Source organism: Dermacentor andersoni, chromosome 1 (genome assembly GCF_023375885.2).
Source record: "Dermacentor andersoni chromosome 1, qqDerAnde1_hic_scaffold, whole genome shotgun sequence".
NCBI lineage: Eukaryota > Metazoa > Arthropoda > Arachnida > Ixodida > Ixodidae > Dermacentor > Dermacentor andersoni.
This window is the reverse complement of record NC_092814.1, coordinates 192,323,938-192,340,785: the sequence shown is the minus strand read 5'-3', so window position 1 is coordinate 192,340,785 and position 16,848 is coordinate 192,323,938. Positions and strand designations below refer to the sequence as shown.

General features: G+C 46.3%; 1 protein-coding gene across 4 annotated transcripts in view; it reads right to left on the bottom strand.

Moving 5' to 3' along the window:
* The window catches only part of Lamtor3 (Late endosomal/lysosomal adaptor, MAPK and MTOR activator 3), a 119,703-nt gene that overhangs the window by 68,337 nt on the left and 34,518 nt on the right, over positions 1–16,848 (bottom strand). For all 4 annotated transcript variants that reach the window (XM_055062904.1, XM_050194795.1, XM_050194799.3 and 1 more), the window contains exons 4-5: positions 16,006–16,139; positions 1,325–1,388 (exon numbers count right to left, since the gene is read on the bottom strand). In XM_055062904.1, the coding sequence (XP_054918879.1) occupies positions 1,325–1,388; positions 16,006–16,139 (198 nt within the window). The remainder of the gene's footprint in view (positions 1–1,324; positions 1,389–16,005; positions 16,140–16,848) is intronic.

Below are 16,848 nucleotides of genomic sequence, written 5' to 3'. Positions count from 1 at the left end.
CCTCGGCAGCTCTGCGAGCTGTGGCCGAAGCGCTGGCATTTGAAACAACGGAGTGGGTTTGGCACGTATGGCCTAACACGGAGCTTGATGTACCCGGCCTCGATTGACTCGGGCAGGACACTTGAACCAAAGGTGATTATTAAGTGCTTCGTCTGAATCTCTTTACCATCTCGCCTCATCTTAATTCTTCTGACATTGATCACATATTGTTCACTGAAGCCCTGCAAGAGTTCCGCTTCAGTCAGCTCAAGCAAGTCATCATCCGACAACACCGCGGGTGGTGTTCATTGTACGGTGCGGGGTTACTGTTATGTGGGTCTCCCCAAATGACACTAGTTTCGGTAGTTTTTGATATTGTTTCAAATCGCGGAGCTCCAAGAGTAGGTCACCACTTGCCATCCTGGACACCTTGTAACCTGGACCAAAAACATCAGTCAAGGACTTTGACACAAGGAATGGTGAAATGTTTCGCACTGCTTTGTTTGGCTTTTGAGAGTGAATAACATGGAAGCGGGGAAAATTCTGGATTTGGTGTCCAAAGAACTGAAATACATCTTCGGTGCGCCCTCGTTTCTGAGGGCGATCAGGAAGTTTGGGGAAAGAAGTTTCCATGAAAATATATAAAAATTCGGCAACAGCGCCGACCGCCCACCACGGAGCCCAACGAGGGGACGCGGCAGAACTTGCATGCAAGTCTGCACGACGCCAGTCGTACGCCGCCACTATAACCAAATATGGTGCACCCAAGGTTGGATAGCCACACAGGGTTAACCCTTGCCGCCAAGAAGAAGGAAGTAAATAGAAGAGAGAAGGAGACAGGAAAGGTGGAAAGTAAGGGAAAGACGAAGGTTGTAGGAAGAGAGAGACAGGAAAAGGCGACTGCCGATTTCCTCCAGGTGGGTCAGTCTGGTCTTTTTATTGAAGAAGCGCTACGAGCACTGCAGGCTAGTTTCGACGATACCTCCAGTCGAAGTTTTATTTTTCAAGACTCCCCAAGATGCCAAAAATTGTCAAATCTGACAAATATGCAGTTAAAGTTGAGTCATCATTTCAGGCAGTTCATGATGTTGCTAGTATAGAATTCCAACGAAAATTTCTAACGTACAGGAAAACTGTTGATCAAATTGATCATTTCTATAAGTGTGGTAACGAAATAGTTAACTATGTTGAATAGATGTGATGCTCATTAACTGAAACTCAAGAGTGACAAAAAAGAAAAACAACAAGCTCTTAGAGAAGCCCAAAAGAAACAGCCTTTACAGTGAAGCTGGATCCAATTCTTAGAACTACACTGTCAAAGTAGACTGATGACATCTACACCTACCAGTGTTTGCTGAACTGCTTGCAACCAGTGTGATGGTAACAGGATGCCTGTTGAAACTCACCACCTGCACCGCAAAAGTAAGAATCGTTAGCTCTTCTTTTCACACACACAGCTATTTGTGGTGACAGTTTTTTTGTTCACCAGACAATTGCCCAATGCAGGGCTCAAATTGCAACTTTAAAGGATATATCTTAAAAAAAACATTGGTCCCAGAAAAATGTGTTATAAACAACAAGCTCTACAGAAGAAGGAAAACAAAGAGGCTTGACAAGCAAAGGCAAGTTTGTGCCACCACAATGTCTATAGAATGAGGAAATCCTCAAACTAAACTCTACCTTCCATTATATTTTCTCAGCTTTAATGCTAGCAGAAAAAAAGTCTTGCGGCAACAGCATAGGCGGAGCTGCTTTAACACTGGTAAAGGAGATACACAATGAATGCGCGCACCACTACCCCTAGTGACCTCGTGTTGTCTACTAGATGGGCAGCTTTCCAATGTTTTAATACTGCCACAGGAGCATCAACCAGCCCGTCAGTCAGCGCCATGTCAGAATGCACCTGTGAAAGTAGCAAGGGTAGGTGCATGCATACAGAGCGTCTTACTGTCCAAGCATCATCTGCTAGGCTAGAACTTTGAACTTGACCTAGCCCCTGCTGTTTATCAGCTCATCCAACATTTGCAACTGCTTAATGTAACTATTGTGCGAACAGGAATACGTGCATGTATTTCTGTTTGCGTTGGAAGCGGACAAGCAGTAGGAGATACCTTGAGCTTAAAACAGCCTAGCACAGGATGCTTGGACAAGCGTATGTCCTGTGCGCATATGCTTGCCATTGATAAGCTGCACTTTGTGACATAACACTGACTGTCATGTCAGTCGACGCTCCCATGAGATTATTAACATCTTGCAGAGCCTTGCTTCTCTACAATCATTTCTCATATCTGTTCAGCTACAATTTTTACCTTTCTGTTGTAACCTGGAATCATCACACACAACACAAGTTGGTGCTCTATGTTTGCCTATGCAAAGTGTCTTGTTAAACTGCTGTAATGGCACTGTAGAGCAGCAAATCAAAACTGTAGTCCAGTGAGACCTTCAGGGAACCTGAAGAATATTTCAGGAGTCTGGCGAGGCAACTCAAGGACTAAAGGCAGGCTGCTGACATGCTCAAAATACCAAAACATTAAGCATGACATATGCCAAACTACTCCAACGTGTTCCAGAAGGTGACGCAGTATAGCACAATGTTGTCAAAATGTGTCACTGTTAATATACATGATACCATGATATCAAACAAAAAAACTTGGAAAAGCTATGCAACACCTATACAAAATATATTTACATGTAAGAATAAGCAATAATACAGCATTTAAAGAGGGGGCATTAAAGGCGATTGCACCCTCAATGTACCCCGACACTTGTCTCACACGATAAAAAAAAAAAAAAAAGGAAGAGTACAATGCTTTGCCATGCCATAGTGACATTCGGATACCTGTGTACATCAGGCGGTCAATCTGGCACTACGGTACAGCAAAATGCCTTGATGCAGGCATGTTGGACACTGTATTGGACATTCATTCATGCCGTGCATCTCCTACTTCTGTCGCACACCAGGCATCCGATCAAGCGCTATAGCACAGCAAAACACCTCAAATCCAGCTGGCATTGCGGTGCATTGGATGCTATATCGGACACATTCCATGAAGTCTCCTATTTCACGGCAGCTAGCTTGGGGTGCTACAGGGCTGTTAACTCGAGGGAAATTTCCCAGAGTAAGGTAACTTTCAGGTCTATGTGGGAATGAGGGAATCTTGCTAGTTTGAGGAAAATTTCAAGCCCTGTATTTAGCTGGAATTTTATACGAAATTTATATTTTTCGAGATAACATTGAATATCAGCGGTATTGGCTACGCATGGGTTATTCCCTCCAGCCATTTGGCCGTTTGTTGCGCTATCATCAGGCAACACCCTCTGAAACAACTTTTTCTGCAAAAATTGCAATATCAGCGTAGTGGCACGCCTCCCACCACCGTTCCTGCTTACAGCATTGACGAGCTTGGTGCAAAAGGCGTGCACAATAAAGGAACACCTGACTCGTGGCTCGTGAGAGTTTCCCTCTCCCAGTAACACTTCACCTCGCTAGATATGCTTTGGCCACGATCTTAAACTGCAGAACTAAATTTTGCTAAATTTACACGAGGCATAAAGGCTACATAACAACGTTTCTCATCATAAAAATGGAAGTGATGAAGAAAACAACGAATACTTAGTACAATTATTTTGGCAAGTGAGGGAAATTTCAGCAGAAATGGGGAAATTTAAGGCGTTCGGTAGGGAAATTATAGCTTTACATGTTGGCAGCCCTGGGTGATCATTATACACTAAGCAGGTCTAATGGTTAGAACCTTGTGCTGCTGTGCTACAAGGCAGAGGTTCAATTTTACTGGTGGTCATGCATTTCTTTTTATTACAGAGGTCCTAAGTGAGATGAGACAGGAACCTACCTACCCACCCAACCCACCCACCTGCCTACCTACCTACTTACCGTAATGTGCCTGAAATGAAGCAAAGAATACTTTGCATTAAAAACGAGTGTGTTTGAGGACATCCTTGGCTGTAAAGTTTTCTAAGGGCAGTCAAAGAAAGGTGCATTCACACCACCAATTGAACGCAGTCAGGTAAGCGACCCAAGGAGTGACTCGCGGTGACCGATGTTCACAATGGCCCTGCCTGTCGCCACCCTGAAATGTCTCCGAGCACAGTTCCACTCACACCAGAATTTGTCTTCATGATTAAGCAGCATAAAAGCCAGGACTCCAAGAGCAACATCAATTCACCACAAATAGGCAAAGCTTTGAATGAATGAATGTATAGTTTTTATTGGTGCAAGGGCCAGATATGGCCAAAGAGCGCCAGGTCTGCAGTGATGAGTTTGCAATGTAGGTATGAGATCTATGAAGTTGGTGTGGCGTGGCTGTAAAGGGGCCTTAAAAATAGTCGCTGTATAGTGCGTAAAATCTTTCTGTAATAAGATTATGTCGATGACAAATGACAAATACTATGAACATTAAAATCCATCGTAAAAGAATGATGCAGAATAGAAAATATATGAGATGGTAAAAATACCTGGAGCACTGTTGCCTCGCCGGAGCCCTTGAAACAAGGGCCTAGAGGCACGTGCTATACGAAAGAACTATCACAGCGCCATCCTCTGAAGAGAGGAGACGCTACGAGCATGTGGGACTAACAACATGCAACACAACATATTTAAGATAACTTTGGACTGTGTTGGTGTCAAATAGCGGTTCTGGGCCGAGTAATATTACTGGATGAAGGGGAATGTGCTGCCAGTATGCTAAGGGAAAATGTTTCTTTCTTTCAGATTCGGCTTTCCGGCACTCCAGGAGGATGTGGAGGACGGTAAGCCTCTCCTCGCATCTACCGCAGGTTGGAGGGTCATTTCTGGTGAGTAGAAAATTATGGGTGCCAAATGTGTGTCCTATTCTGAGATGACAGAATAGGACATCTGTTCGGCGTGATTTTGTTACAGAGGGCCAGAATCCTAACTGTGGCTTTATCACGTGGAGCTTATTATTTGTTTCCGCGTCCCATAGGCGTTGCCAGTGGTTCCATAGTTTCCTCCGTAAGAAGGGCTTCAGATCTGTGACAGGAACTGCAGCGGTGGGATTAGCAGAATGCGATGCAACTGACGTGGCCATCTGGTCCGCCAGAACATTACCTTCGATGCCCCTATGACCTGGCACCCAGCATATGATGACATGCTGGTTACCTATATATGCTTTACACAGAACGGAATAGAGTTCATTAATTACCGGATTTTTGTGGTTAGAGAATGACATCAAGGCCTTCACAGCACTAAGGGAGTCCGTATATATGACTGATTTCTGGAGTTTTGATTTCCTGATATGCTTCACAGCCGACAATAGTGCGTAGGCCTCAGCCGTAAAGATACTAGTTTCCGGATGCAGTACATCGGTTTCCGAGAAGGATGGACCGACGGCTGCGTAGGACACCCCGTCGTGTGACTTCGATGCGTCTGTGTAGAACTCCGTGCAGGAGTGTTTGTGCTGGAGTTCCCGGAAATGCATGTGGATTTTAATCTCTGGAGCGTGTTTTGTAACTTGCATGAAAGATATATCGCATTGTATAAGCTGCCACTCCCAAGGAGGTAGCAGCTTGGCTGGATGCATTAGGCGAAGCTCAAGGAGTGGAACATGCATTTCATGACTAAGCTCCCTCACACGCAGCAAGAAAGGCTGTCTTACGGAGGTACGATTATGAAAGAGTGTAGCACATGTCATCTCGTTAACGGTATTATAACACAGATGTTCAGGATTAGAGAGGACTTTCAGAAAATATGTTTGGCTAATGTATGTTCTCTGGAGATGAAGTGACCACTCATTCGGTTCTGCATATAAACTTTCAACGGGACTTGTCCTGAAAGCGCCCGTGGCTAAGCGGATACCTAGATGGTGAAGAGGGTCTAGCATCTTTAGCGCACTCGGGGCGGCAGAATGATAGATCACGGCGCCATAATCTAATCGTGACCGAATCAAGCTCTTATAAAGATACATTAAGCACTTCCTGTCACTACCCCACGTAGTCTGGGATAGAAGTTTCATTAGGTTCACTGTTTTCAGACATTTTTCTTTAAGATGTTTAATGTGGGGGACGAAAGTGAGTCTATAGTCAAGTATAATACCTAGAAATTTGTGCTCTTTGTTTACAGGTATCTGTTGTCCACATAGTTCTAAGCAAGGATCTGGGATCAGGCCTCTTTTTCTTGTAAAAAGAACACAAGAACTTTTGTTAGGATTGATCTTAAATCCATTTTTGTCTGCCCACATTGACACTTTGTTCAGGCCATGCTGTACCTGTCTCTCGCAGACTGCGAGGTTACAAGATTTGAAAGCTATTTGAATGTCGTCCACGTAGACAGAGTAAAAGACGGCCGGTGGTAATGAAGCGCGAAGCGTGTTCATCTTCACGATAAAAAGCGTGCAGCTGAGCACGCCTCCTTGGGGTACACCAGTTTCTTGTATAAAAGGACGTGAGAGGACGTTGCCGACTTTTACCCGGAAGGTGCGAGTGGACAAATAGTTTTCTATTAGGATTAGCATATTACCATGGATTCCCATTTCTGACAGGTCTCTCAAGATTCCGTAGCGCCACATTGTGTCGTATGCCTTCTCCATATCGAGGAATATGGACAGGAAAAACTGTTTGTGTACAAATGAGTCACGGATGTTTGCTTCAATACGTACAAGGTGATCAGTTGTGGAGCGCCCTTCCCTGAAGCCACACTGATAGGGATCAAGCATTTTTCTCTGTTCAAGGAAATGGATGAGTCGCCGATTAATCATTTTTTCAAATACCTTACAAAGGCAACTTGTGAGGGCTATCGGGCGGTAACTTGCCACTGAGGAAGGATCTTTGCCTTGTTTCAAAACAGGAACCACAATGGCTTCTTTCCATGCAGTTGGAAGGTATCCTGCAGCCCAAATGGTGTTGAAAATTGTGAGTAGTGTAACTTGCGTGTCATTGTGTAGGTTTTTGATCATTTCATACATGATTCTGTCAGATCCCAGTGCAGAGCTCTTGCATGAGCTCAAGGCAATACTGAACTCGGCAATACTGAAAGGGCAGTTGTACGATTCATTCTGTAGACATTTTCTTTTGAGTGGCTTACATTCTTCTATTTGTTTACATTTCAGAAAGGCTTTCGAATAATGTTTTGAACTTGACACGCTCTCAAAGTGCTCCCCAAGTGAGTCTGCCTGGTCTTGCAGCGTATCACCCTGTGTATTTACCAGAGGGAGTGAATATGTTTGTCGCCCTCTGATTCTATTTACGCGGTTCCAGACTTTCGCCTCATCTGTAAACGAGTTGATGCCGGATAAAAACTTTTGCCAACTCTCTCTTCTGGCCTGTCGGCGGGTTCTCCTGTCTTGAGACTGAACTTTCTTAAAGTTAACAAGATTCTCTGCAGTGGGCGAAGCGCGTAGCGACCCCCACGCTTTGTTCTGATTCCTACGTGCGATTCTACATTCAGCGTTCCACCACGGGACATGTCGTTTGCATGCCAAGCCACTTACTTCATGTATGCATTTAGATGCGGCATCTATAATGAAGGCTGTAAAGTACTCCACAGCAGCATCAATTTCTAACGAGGACAAGTCATCCCATGATATGCTAGTTAAGTTTCGGAATTTCTCCCAGTCTGCTGTGTCAATCTTCCACCTAGGAGCCTGTGGTGGATATTTGTTTTCTTTAAGTATTCTTAATAGTATGGGGAAGTGGTCGCTTCCGTAAGGATTGTTCGTAACTTCCCATTCGAGTTCAGGCAGTATGGACGGGGAAACTATGCTCAGATCAATTGAAGAAAAGGTGTTGTTCGCAAGACAGTAATCTGTGGGTTTCTTCTTATTCAGAAGGCACGCACCAGAAGAAAAAAAGGAACTGTTCAACAAGACGACCTCACGCATCTATACGAGAGTCGCCCCACAGGGAGCTGTGCGCATTGAAATCGCCAAGAACAACATAAGGTTCTGGCAATTGATCTATAAAGGATTGGAATTCATGTTTCGTTAATTTGTAATGTGGGGGTATGTAAAGAGAGCTAATGGTGATGAGTTTGTTTAGGAGAACAGCTCGAACCGCCACTGCTTCAAGGGGCGTTCGTAGCTGTAAAGGTTGACACGCTATGCTTTTATGAATAAAAATGGCAACACCGCCTGATGATACGACAGCATCATCACAATCTTTGCGAAACTTGACATAAGGTCAGAGAAAGTTTGTGTGTTGTGGTTTTAAGTGTGTTTCCTGTAGACAGAGCACTTTTGGATTGTGTTTTTGGATAAGCTCTTGCACGTCATCAAGGTTCCTAAGAAGACCTCTGACGTTCCATTGAATTATTGGTGTATCCATATTGGAAGTAAATAGGCGCTGTGTATACGGAAACAGAAGTATTAGTAACAGAGATTTCAGAGCTTAGGTTCCAGAGCTCTTTCGAGGCCCTGTAACCGGGGTTTTGCTCTTTTTGAAGCGTTCGAGGGAACCTCGCCGCTCCTTAGGCGCTTGGTGCGCCTTGAAGATAGGTGTAGTGTCCATTGCCTCTTGTGAGGCGCCGGACACGTGCTCTTGCGAGCGAGAAGTTTCCCGAGAGAGTCTCGCCTTGGAGGGCAAGACCCCTGCGCCCACCAGCCCGGAGGTCGATGGGGCTCCCTGAGGGATTTGGCTGCGCCGGCTGTTGCCAGCGCTGGAAGAGGCCGGGGAGGTTGGGGCAGTTTCGGCTGCGCCCACCTTCGGGGTTGGTAGTCCCTTCTGCTCAGTTGGTGGAGCAGCGCTAGCTGCGACCACCGTGGGGGCAGATGGCGTAACTGCCAACTCACTGCTTGTGGGTCGGACAGCCGCCGGAGGCCGTTGTGACGCTGCCCCCTGACGCGCCACTTCGGCTAAGCTTTTCTTTGGCAGGTATGCTACCCGCCTTCGTGCCTCTTTGAACGATATATTCTCTTTTACCTTTATCGTTACTATTTCTTTTTCCTTCTTCCAGGAGGGGCACGGCCGCGAGTACGCGGCGTGATCCCCGTCACAGTTTACACAGTGGAGAGAGTTCTTACAAGCTTCAGTGGCGTGTTCAAGGGCACTGCATTTCGCACATGTTTGGCGGCCCCGGCAGCTCTGCGAACTGTGGCCGAAACACTGGCATTTGAAGCATCTTAGGGGATTTGGCACATATGGTCTGACACGGAGCTTGATGTACCCGGCCTCTACAGACTCGGGCAGAATACTTGAACCGAATGCGAGTATTAGGTGCTTGGTCGCAATTTCTTTACCATCCCGCCTCAGCTTAATTCTCTTGACGTTGACAACATTCTGCTCACTGAAGCCCTCCAGGAGCTCAGCCTCTGTCAGCTGGAGCAAATCATCATCCGAGACAACGCTGCGGGTGGTGTTCAGAGTACGGTGTGGAGTTACTGTCACGGGAACATCTCCAAATGATACTAGACTGGGCAACTTTTCGTGTTGTTTCTGATCATGCAGCTCTAATAGGAGATCACCACTTGCCAGCCTTGATACCTTGTAGCCTGGACCAAGGACATCAGTTAGAGACTTGGAAACTAGAAAAGGGGAAATGTTTCGTACTTGTTTATTGGATTTTTCTCAGTGGATCACATGGTACCGTGGGAAGTTCGGTCTTTGACGTCCAAGGAACTGGAAAACTTCATCGGTGCGCCCTCTTTTATGAGGGCGATCAGGAAGCGGAGGGAAGGAGGTTGCCATAAAGGAATTGAGTTTTCGGCAATAACGCCAGCCACCCACCGTGGAGCCCTACAAGGGGACGTTACAGGGACTGTAAAAACACGTCCTGCAAACGCCAGCTGTACGTTATCACTATAACCAAATATGAGATAGCCTGGGTTGGTTATTCACACAAGGTTAACCCTTGCTGCCTGGAAAATTAGAAGTGAGCGGAAGCTAGGAGAAGACAGGAAAGATGGAAAGTGAGAGAAAGACGAAGGTTGGAGGGAGAGCGAGAGACAGGAAAAGGCAACTACCGATTTCCCCCGGGTGGGTCAGTCCGGGGGTGCCGTCTACGTGAAGCAGAGGCCAAAGAGGTGTGTTGCCTCCGCCGAGGGGCCTTAAAGGTCCAAACACCCGGCATCGGCTCAACCCCCAGGATCCCCCTTTCCCCGGACCCGGCTAAGCCGCGCACGGCTACACGCGGGAGGGGCCAACCCTCGTGTGCTCGGGTGGTACGTGGTGTCGCAACACACCAAATGCCTGCTGACGCAGACGCCCCTGCGGGGAGGCAAAGCTTTCTCCCACTGAAACCAGTGGGCCACATGCAAGTTTAAGTCTTCTATCATGCACACACTTGCCTCTTACTGCTTTTCACTTGTGTTATTCTCACGCTCTCATCCCCTATTTTGATCAAAATCTTGCTTTGAGCAACTTTAAATGTATGGCGGCATTGTCAGTTGTGATTTAACAGTCACTGTCACAACAAAATGAGAATAAAAAGCAGCCGGCAGTGGCATGCAAAAAGAAAGTGTCAGCCCATTCTGACGTCCTGCTCCTATGCCACTGATTGGCTCAGTATTCCTGCGACTCCAGTTGTGTAGATGAAAAATTGAGCAGCGAGTGACTGATCCAAAACGGTTGCTTTTTGACTCTGCCTATTTCATTTGTGTGTCTTTGGCGCAATGGAAACTGGCATGTGCACATGTGCTCTTGCGCACTTACGCTACAGAATATGACACACAGTGCGATCACCTCAAAGAGCTAGTTGGCTATGTGTGACTGCGGCCTGACTGGGCGGATGAGATTAAGAAGTTTGCAGGGACGACATGGCCACAATTAGTACATGACCGGGGTTGTTGGAGAAGTATGGGAGAGGCCTTTGCCCTGCAGTGGGTGTAACGAGGCTGATGATGATGAAGATGATGACTGCGGCCTAATGGCTAGAGCATCTGGCTGCTGTTCTAATGGTTCCAAGGATGGAACCCCCATCGGGCAGGCAATGCAATTTTTTTTTGGTACAAGCTATTCGGCAAGACAGCGGCAGCACCCAAAAGTCACGGTCAGGAAAGTCTGGGACGGTTTGCAAAGAAAGCTTCATTTTAAAAGACTTTCCTTGGCTTTATTACCAGTTTGCCTCAACTATTGTTATCAACAAATAAATTAACATATTGTTACGGGGAGAAGAGAGGCTTCAGCTATATTTACAGGGTATTTACAACATGTCCACAGGCATACAAGAAAGCAGTCTGCCAGACATCAGAGAGCGTCATCGTCTTCTGTACTGTCCTTAGCTTAGTCACTGGCAGCGCTTGGTATCATGACCCCTGGAGGCAAAGGTGCCATCCTGGTGCTTGCTAGATCATCCAAGTGGTATGGCTTGGGGCGGGTGAGTAATTATTAAATTATGGGGCTTTACGTGCCAAAACCACTTTCTGATTATGAGGCATGCTGTAGTGGGGGACTCCGGAATAACTTAGACCACCTGGGGTTCTTTAACGTGCACCTAAATCTAAGTACAGGGGTGTTTTCGCATTTCACCCCCATCGAATCCCGCCATGGCCGGGATTCGATCCCATGACCTCGTGCTTAGCAGCACAACACCATAGCCACTAAGAAACCACGGCGAGTGGGGCGGGTGACATGGATGACATTAGTGAAAGGCCGAGACATAGTGGAATCAATAGGCGTGATTTCATATGTGATGTCGGTCACTTGGTGCAAGACAAAGTACAGGCCAGAGTAAGCGAAATCAACTTTTCGCAAAGACCAACTCGCTGTGACGGTGCTCAAAGAAGGACCATATCACCAGGGTTGAAGTGGGCATTGTGGTGGTGTGCATCATAGAAGCGTCGTTGATTTTCCTGCGAAGCGGTAAGGCGCAGGCATGCAATCAGGCACGCCTCTACAGCTCTCAAGATGGTGGTGTCACGGGTGTATTCTGACATGTCAAAATAGTGGGAAGGAGTGTGTCAAATGGCAGCGTGGGATTTCTTCCGTACAATGTATATAGAATCTCATTGTACCATAACATTATCACCCGCCACCTACCTTTCCCTGTATTTCCCACTTCCCCTTTCCCCAGTGAGGAGTAGCAGGCTAGAGACACGCTCTCCAGGCCGACCTCTCCTCCTTTTCTTTATTAAAATCTACTCCTCCTCCTCCTTCCGTACAAGAGATAAAACGGAGAAAAACCCGCACAGTCATGTCAGAAGGAATTATAGGCAAATGTTACAAAGGGCAGAGCAGCATCCCAGTCATGATGGTGAGCAGAAACACATACAGCAAGCGTGTCTTTAATAGTTCTATTAGGACGCTCTGTGAGGCGTTGGTCTATGGGTGGCACGCCATTCTCAACTTGTGTTCTGCAGTGCAGGAGCGCAAGAGGTCTTGGACAACCTTTAATATGAAATAGCGACCCCAGTCTGTGAGGAGCTGTTGAAGAGGGCCGTGATGAAGTGTAACATCTTCGAGGAGGAAGTAGGTGACGTTGGTTGCGCAGCTGGTTGGGAGAGCCTGAGCGATCGCGTACCGGGTCGTGTAGCTGGTAGCGACTGGTATCCACTTATTTCCACAGGCAGATAGCATGAAAGGGCTAAGAAGGTCAAGACCAACCCTAAAGAATGGCTCCAAGGCGGCCAACTAGGAGTACTGAAGGTTTCTTGTGGCGGTGTCATTGCTGACAGGAAGCGATGTAAAGGCAGATGGAACAGTAAAAACAGGGCCAAAAGGAGCTATGCTGAACACGGCCATACATCCTAGAGACTCCGAGGTGACCCATGGTAGAAACATTGTGTAGCTGTACGAGGAAAGTGACACATGTGGGAATGACCAAGCGCAGCTCAGGACCGTAGGGTGCATGTTGCAGCAGTACAAGACGCCAGCCTGCAGCACAAACATATGCAGAGAAGGGGAAGGAGTCTCACAAGGTAGCCAGAGAATGACGTCTCGCAAGTAGGAGTCACGGCGTTGCTCATCTCCAATGTTCTAAAATGCAGAAAACGACAGCATGCAGGTATACTCGCAGCTGTCAGGAAGCTCCGGTGGGTCTACTGGATAGCGTGACAAGCAATGAGCATATTCATGGAATCAGCCACGCTCATGCACAGCTGTGTACGAGTACTCTTGGAGTCGTAGAGTACAGCAAACGAGACGTCCAGTAGAATCCTTTAGGGACGAAAGCCAGCATAAAGCACGATGGTCAGCGATAACTGAATTGCTGGCTGTACAAGAAGGGGCGAAATTTACCCACTGCACAAACGATGGCAAGGCACTCCCGGTCAGTAATGGAGTAACTGCGCTCCGCTTGGGACAGAAGACGACTAGTGTAAGCAATAGCAGGGTCCCAACCTTACTGCCGCTGAGCCAAAACAGCACTGATTCCATGACCGCTGGCATTGGTTCGAACTTCCGTCGGGGGGGTCACGTCAAAATGGGCAAGGAATGGCGAAGTGAGCAGCACATTAAGCTGAGCGAATGCAGTAGATTGTTCAGGACCCCAGACAAAAACCACATCTTTCTTGAGTTCTATGAGAGGATGTGCAATGTTGTGAAATTGCGTACAAACCGGCGGAAGTATGAGCTGAGAACCACAAAGCTTCTAACATTGTAGGCACAAATCGGCACGGTAAATTCTTGACAGCGCGAACTTTCTCGGGATCAGTGCCAACGCAGGAAGAATTGACCAGGTGTCCAAGTACAGTAAGTTGCCGGCGGCCGGAGTGACATTTTGATGGATTAAACGGAAGCCCAGCCTTGCAGAAAACACAGAATTGTCAAAAGATGCTCAAGGTGCGTGGCAAAAGTAGGTGAAAAGGCAATAATGTCATCGAGGTAGCACAGGCCAATTGACAGCGTAAAACAGTGAAGGAGAGCATCTGTCATAAGTTCAAATGTAGCCGGGGCATTACATAACCCAAACAGCACCACTTTAAATTGACAGAGGCCATCAGGTGCAATAAAGGCAATCTTTTCACGGTCCATGTCAACTGCAATCTGCCAGTACCTGGAGTGAAGGTCTATCGAACAAAAATATTTTGCACCATGTAAACAAACGAGGGTGTCATCTATCCACAGCAGCTAAATGCTAAACCATTGCAAAAGGCTAGCAACACATAGAAATAGAAATTTAACTTCTAGGGTTTTATGTGCCAAAACCCCAATATAATTATGAGACACACCAGAGTGGGGGGACTCCGGATTAATTCTGACCACCTGGGGTTTCTTAACGTGCAACCAATGCACGGAACATTGGCATTTTTTGCATTTCACCCCCATCAAAATGCGGCCGACACAGCCAAGATTTGATCTCATGCCCTTGGGCTTAGCAGTGCAGCACCAAAGTTATTGCGCCACCACGGCAGGCAAGGAAACAGACTCCTCGTGTTAACACGAGAGACAGATGAATGCCAGTGTATTTGGGAGATCATATCATCTGATGCACTCCCCCGAGAGAGTCGCATTGAATAGACTGCTACCTCTCTGCCGCAGCAGTGACCCCCTGATCTTCAGACACACCACCTTCTTGCTAGGCATCTTGGCAAAACTCAATTCACACCATGGATGCCTCTTCTAGCAAGTGCAGAGAACGATGCATTCACTGGTATGCCCAGCACGGCCTATCAAGTGCAGAGGATAACACATTTGGCGCCACAAGCAGCGCAACCGCATGAAGAAGATGATGCAATTGGTGCAAACCTGGCACAGCATGGCTCCACAACAATACAGTTGCCTTACCTCACTTCCTCTGCTCCTTCCAACCACGGCAGCAGTGATGTGGCCTGACACTGGCATTATTGCCCGTTTCCTTTTCTCTTGTGCTGTTCTCCTCCTCTACCTTTATTTTATTATTAGGCACTTCAAGTTGCTTTGTTCTTCTGGTTTTACATATTGCATTAACATCAAGATCTGAATGCATTGAAAAACTGCAAGACAAACATTAGTTAAGCTGAAATACAACCTCATAACGAAATCTGATATAATAAAGTAATGGACATAGCTAAGTAAAAATGCAATTCACCTTGAAATACATATTGAGTTTCATGTACAATCTAAAACATTGTTTTAAAGTAAAATTGTCCTGCAAATGAATATAATGAATGAGTCCTGTCTCCCAAGCCAGAATGCTTTCTGCATGGTTTGATACTCCTTCGTCATGGTACATCAAACTTGCCACATTGAATACACTGTCAAACAAAACTAGTCTTTCTCAACACCATGAACACACAGTGGCTCACTATCGCCACGGCATCCGAGATCAGGTGGCGTGCGGTGTGTCATACAGATAGTGATCTGATGGCGTCTCGTGCCACTCAATCTTAGAGGCCATGCCATCACCATTGCAGTTCTCTCTCTCACTGCAGCATGCCGGGCATGTTGGCGCAGCAAGGTTTATTAGCTGCTGATTACATGGAGAGTGATGGACATGGAGGAAAGAAGGCTTTCCTTCATGCCGATGGAGACTGTGCTGAAGCTCATTGTTCACAAAGCGAGGCGCAGGCATAAGCAACATCAGCAGATGACCTGCTGCAGTGTCGGCATGCCACGCTATGTTGTGTGCCATTTGCCGTTCAATCATGATGGACTTCATGGTGCAGTGTGCTGTCTCTTTGACCACATCGCCATTTCGCCGGTTTCACAATAATGTAACTAGCCAAATGGAAAGCGGAAGCGAAAGACATTGCAATGCAATAGGAGCCACATTTTCAGACAATTATTTTTGGGGATCCTTCTATTTTTGCGAGATTTCTAGTGACTAGCACCGCCTGTTTCGACTGCCATGGAAGGCAATGTTAGTGGCACTGCGATAGGAGAGCACACCTGGCATTATATCAAGAATGCTATATCTAGAAGATGCTGGAGGTCTTTGCTGTTGTTTTACTAAAATTTCATCACATATGTGGTTGCGTAGAGGTTCAGTGGGCTGCAAAGCTGTCTCATTTCATTACATGTTTAAAGTTGTCTGCCCAATTGGGCATACAGAGTATCACAGGGCAATTTGGATGCAACTAATGTAACTCTGAAAGTTACATCTAAATTAGATTTGAAGGTAATTTCAGCTCCCCGTTCGACTTCATTAGGACGGCGTTCGAGTGTAGTGAGAGTAAAAATTAGCGATTCAGGACGGGTACATACCTGATAGTTGCCATAAGAGGAAATCATCTTGTTGCATTTGCCCAGGCCCAGCTTGTTGCCTTGAGACATGGCCATGCCCACTGTTGCCAGAAAGCCAGGCCTCAAGGCATGCTCAGGTGCTCCATCTGTCGCAGCTGCACATTCAACCATGCATAGTGTAAGTTAAACACATGACATGTCTAGCTGGAGGCTAATGCTAAGGCTACCTTGCCAGGGTATACAAGAGTAATGCACTGCAGTTGTCTCACTAATTTCACATGTGTATTACCATATTTACTGAATGCTATCATCCCTTAGATTACCAAGACAATAAAGTTTTGGGTCTAATGTCTCTAATCTGCACAGTGGGCTATGAGTGTCACATATTCTGATCAAGTTGTATTCATTCAGCGAATTTCATTCACACTGCTACTTTGTCAACATACATCACCGTAAAGATGTGACTCAAGATGCTCAGATATATCGACCAGTGGCTTCATGCCACTAAAATGTCATATTTCAAAGTAGCATAAGTTGCAGTAAATGTCAGTGGCATCACTTTTGCAATATCTGCACTATCACCCCCCTAAACCGCTGCCTAAAAGCTCAACGTTTTCTAAAACATTTACTTCGATATTCACTCTTCTGAACTCAACCATGCACTTCCAGCAACTTCGAACAAGTTGCTGGTGTTGGCAATGGCTACGAGGTTACTAGTTCACTGAAAATCAGTGCAGCTTCGTTTATGTGAATGTCATTTGAACCATGGAAATGGAAACCAAACTAAATGCTTCTCCGCTGTGAAACTTTACCATGAAATAAACTTAACCGAGTCTGGTTTAACACAAGTAAATGGCAAACTTG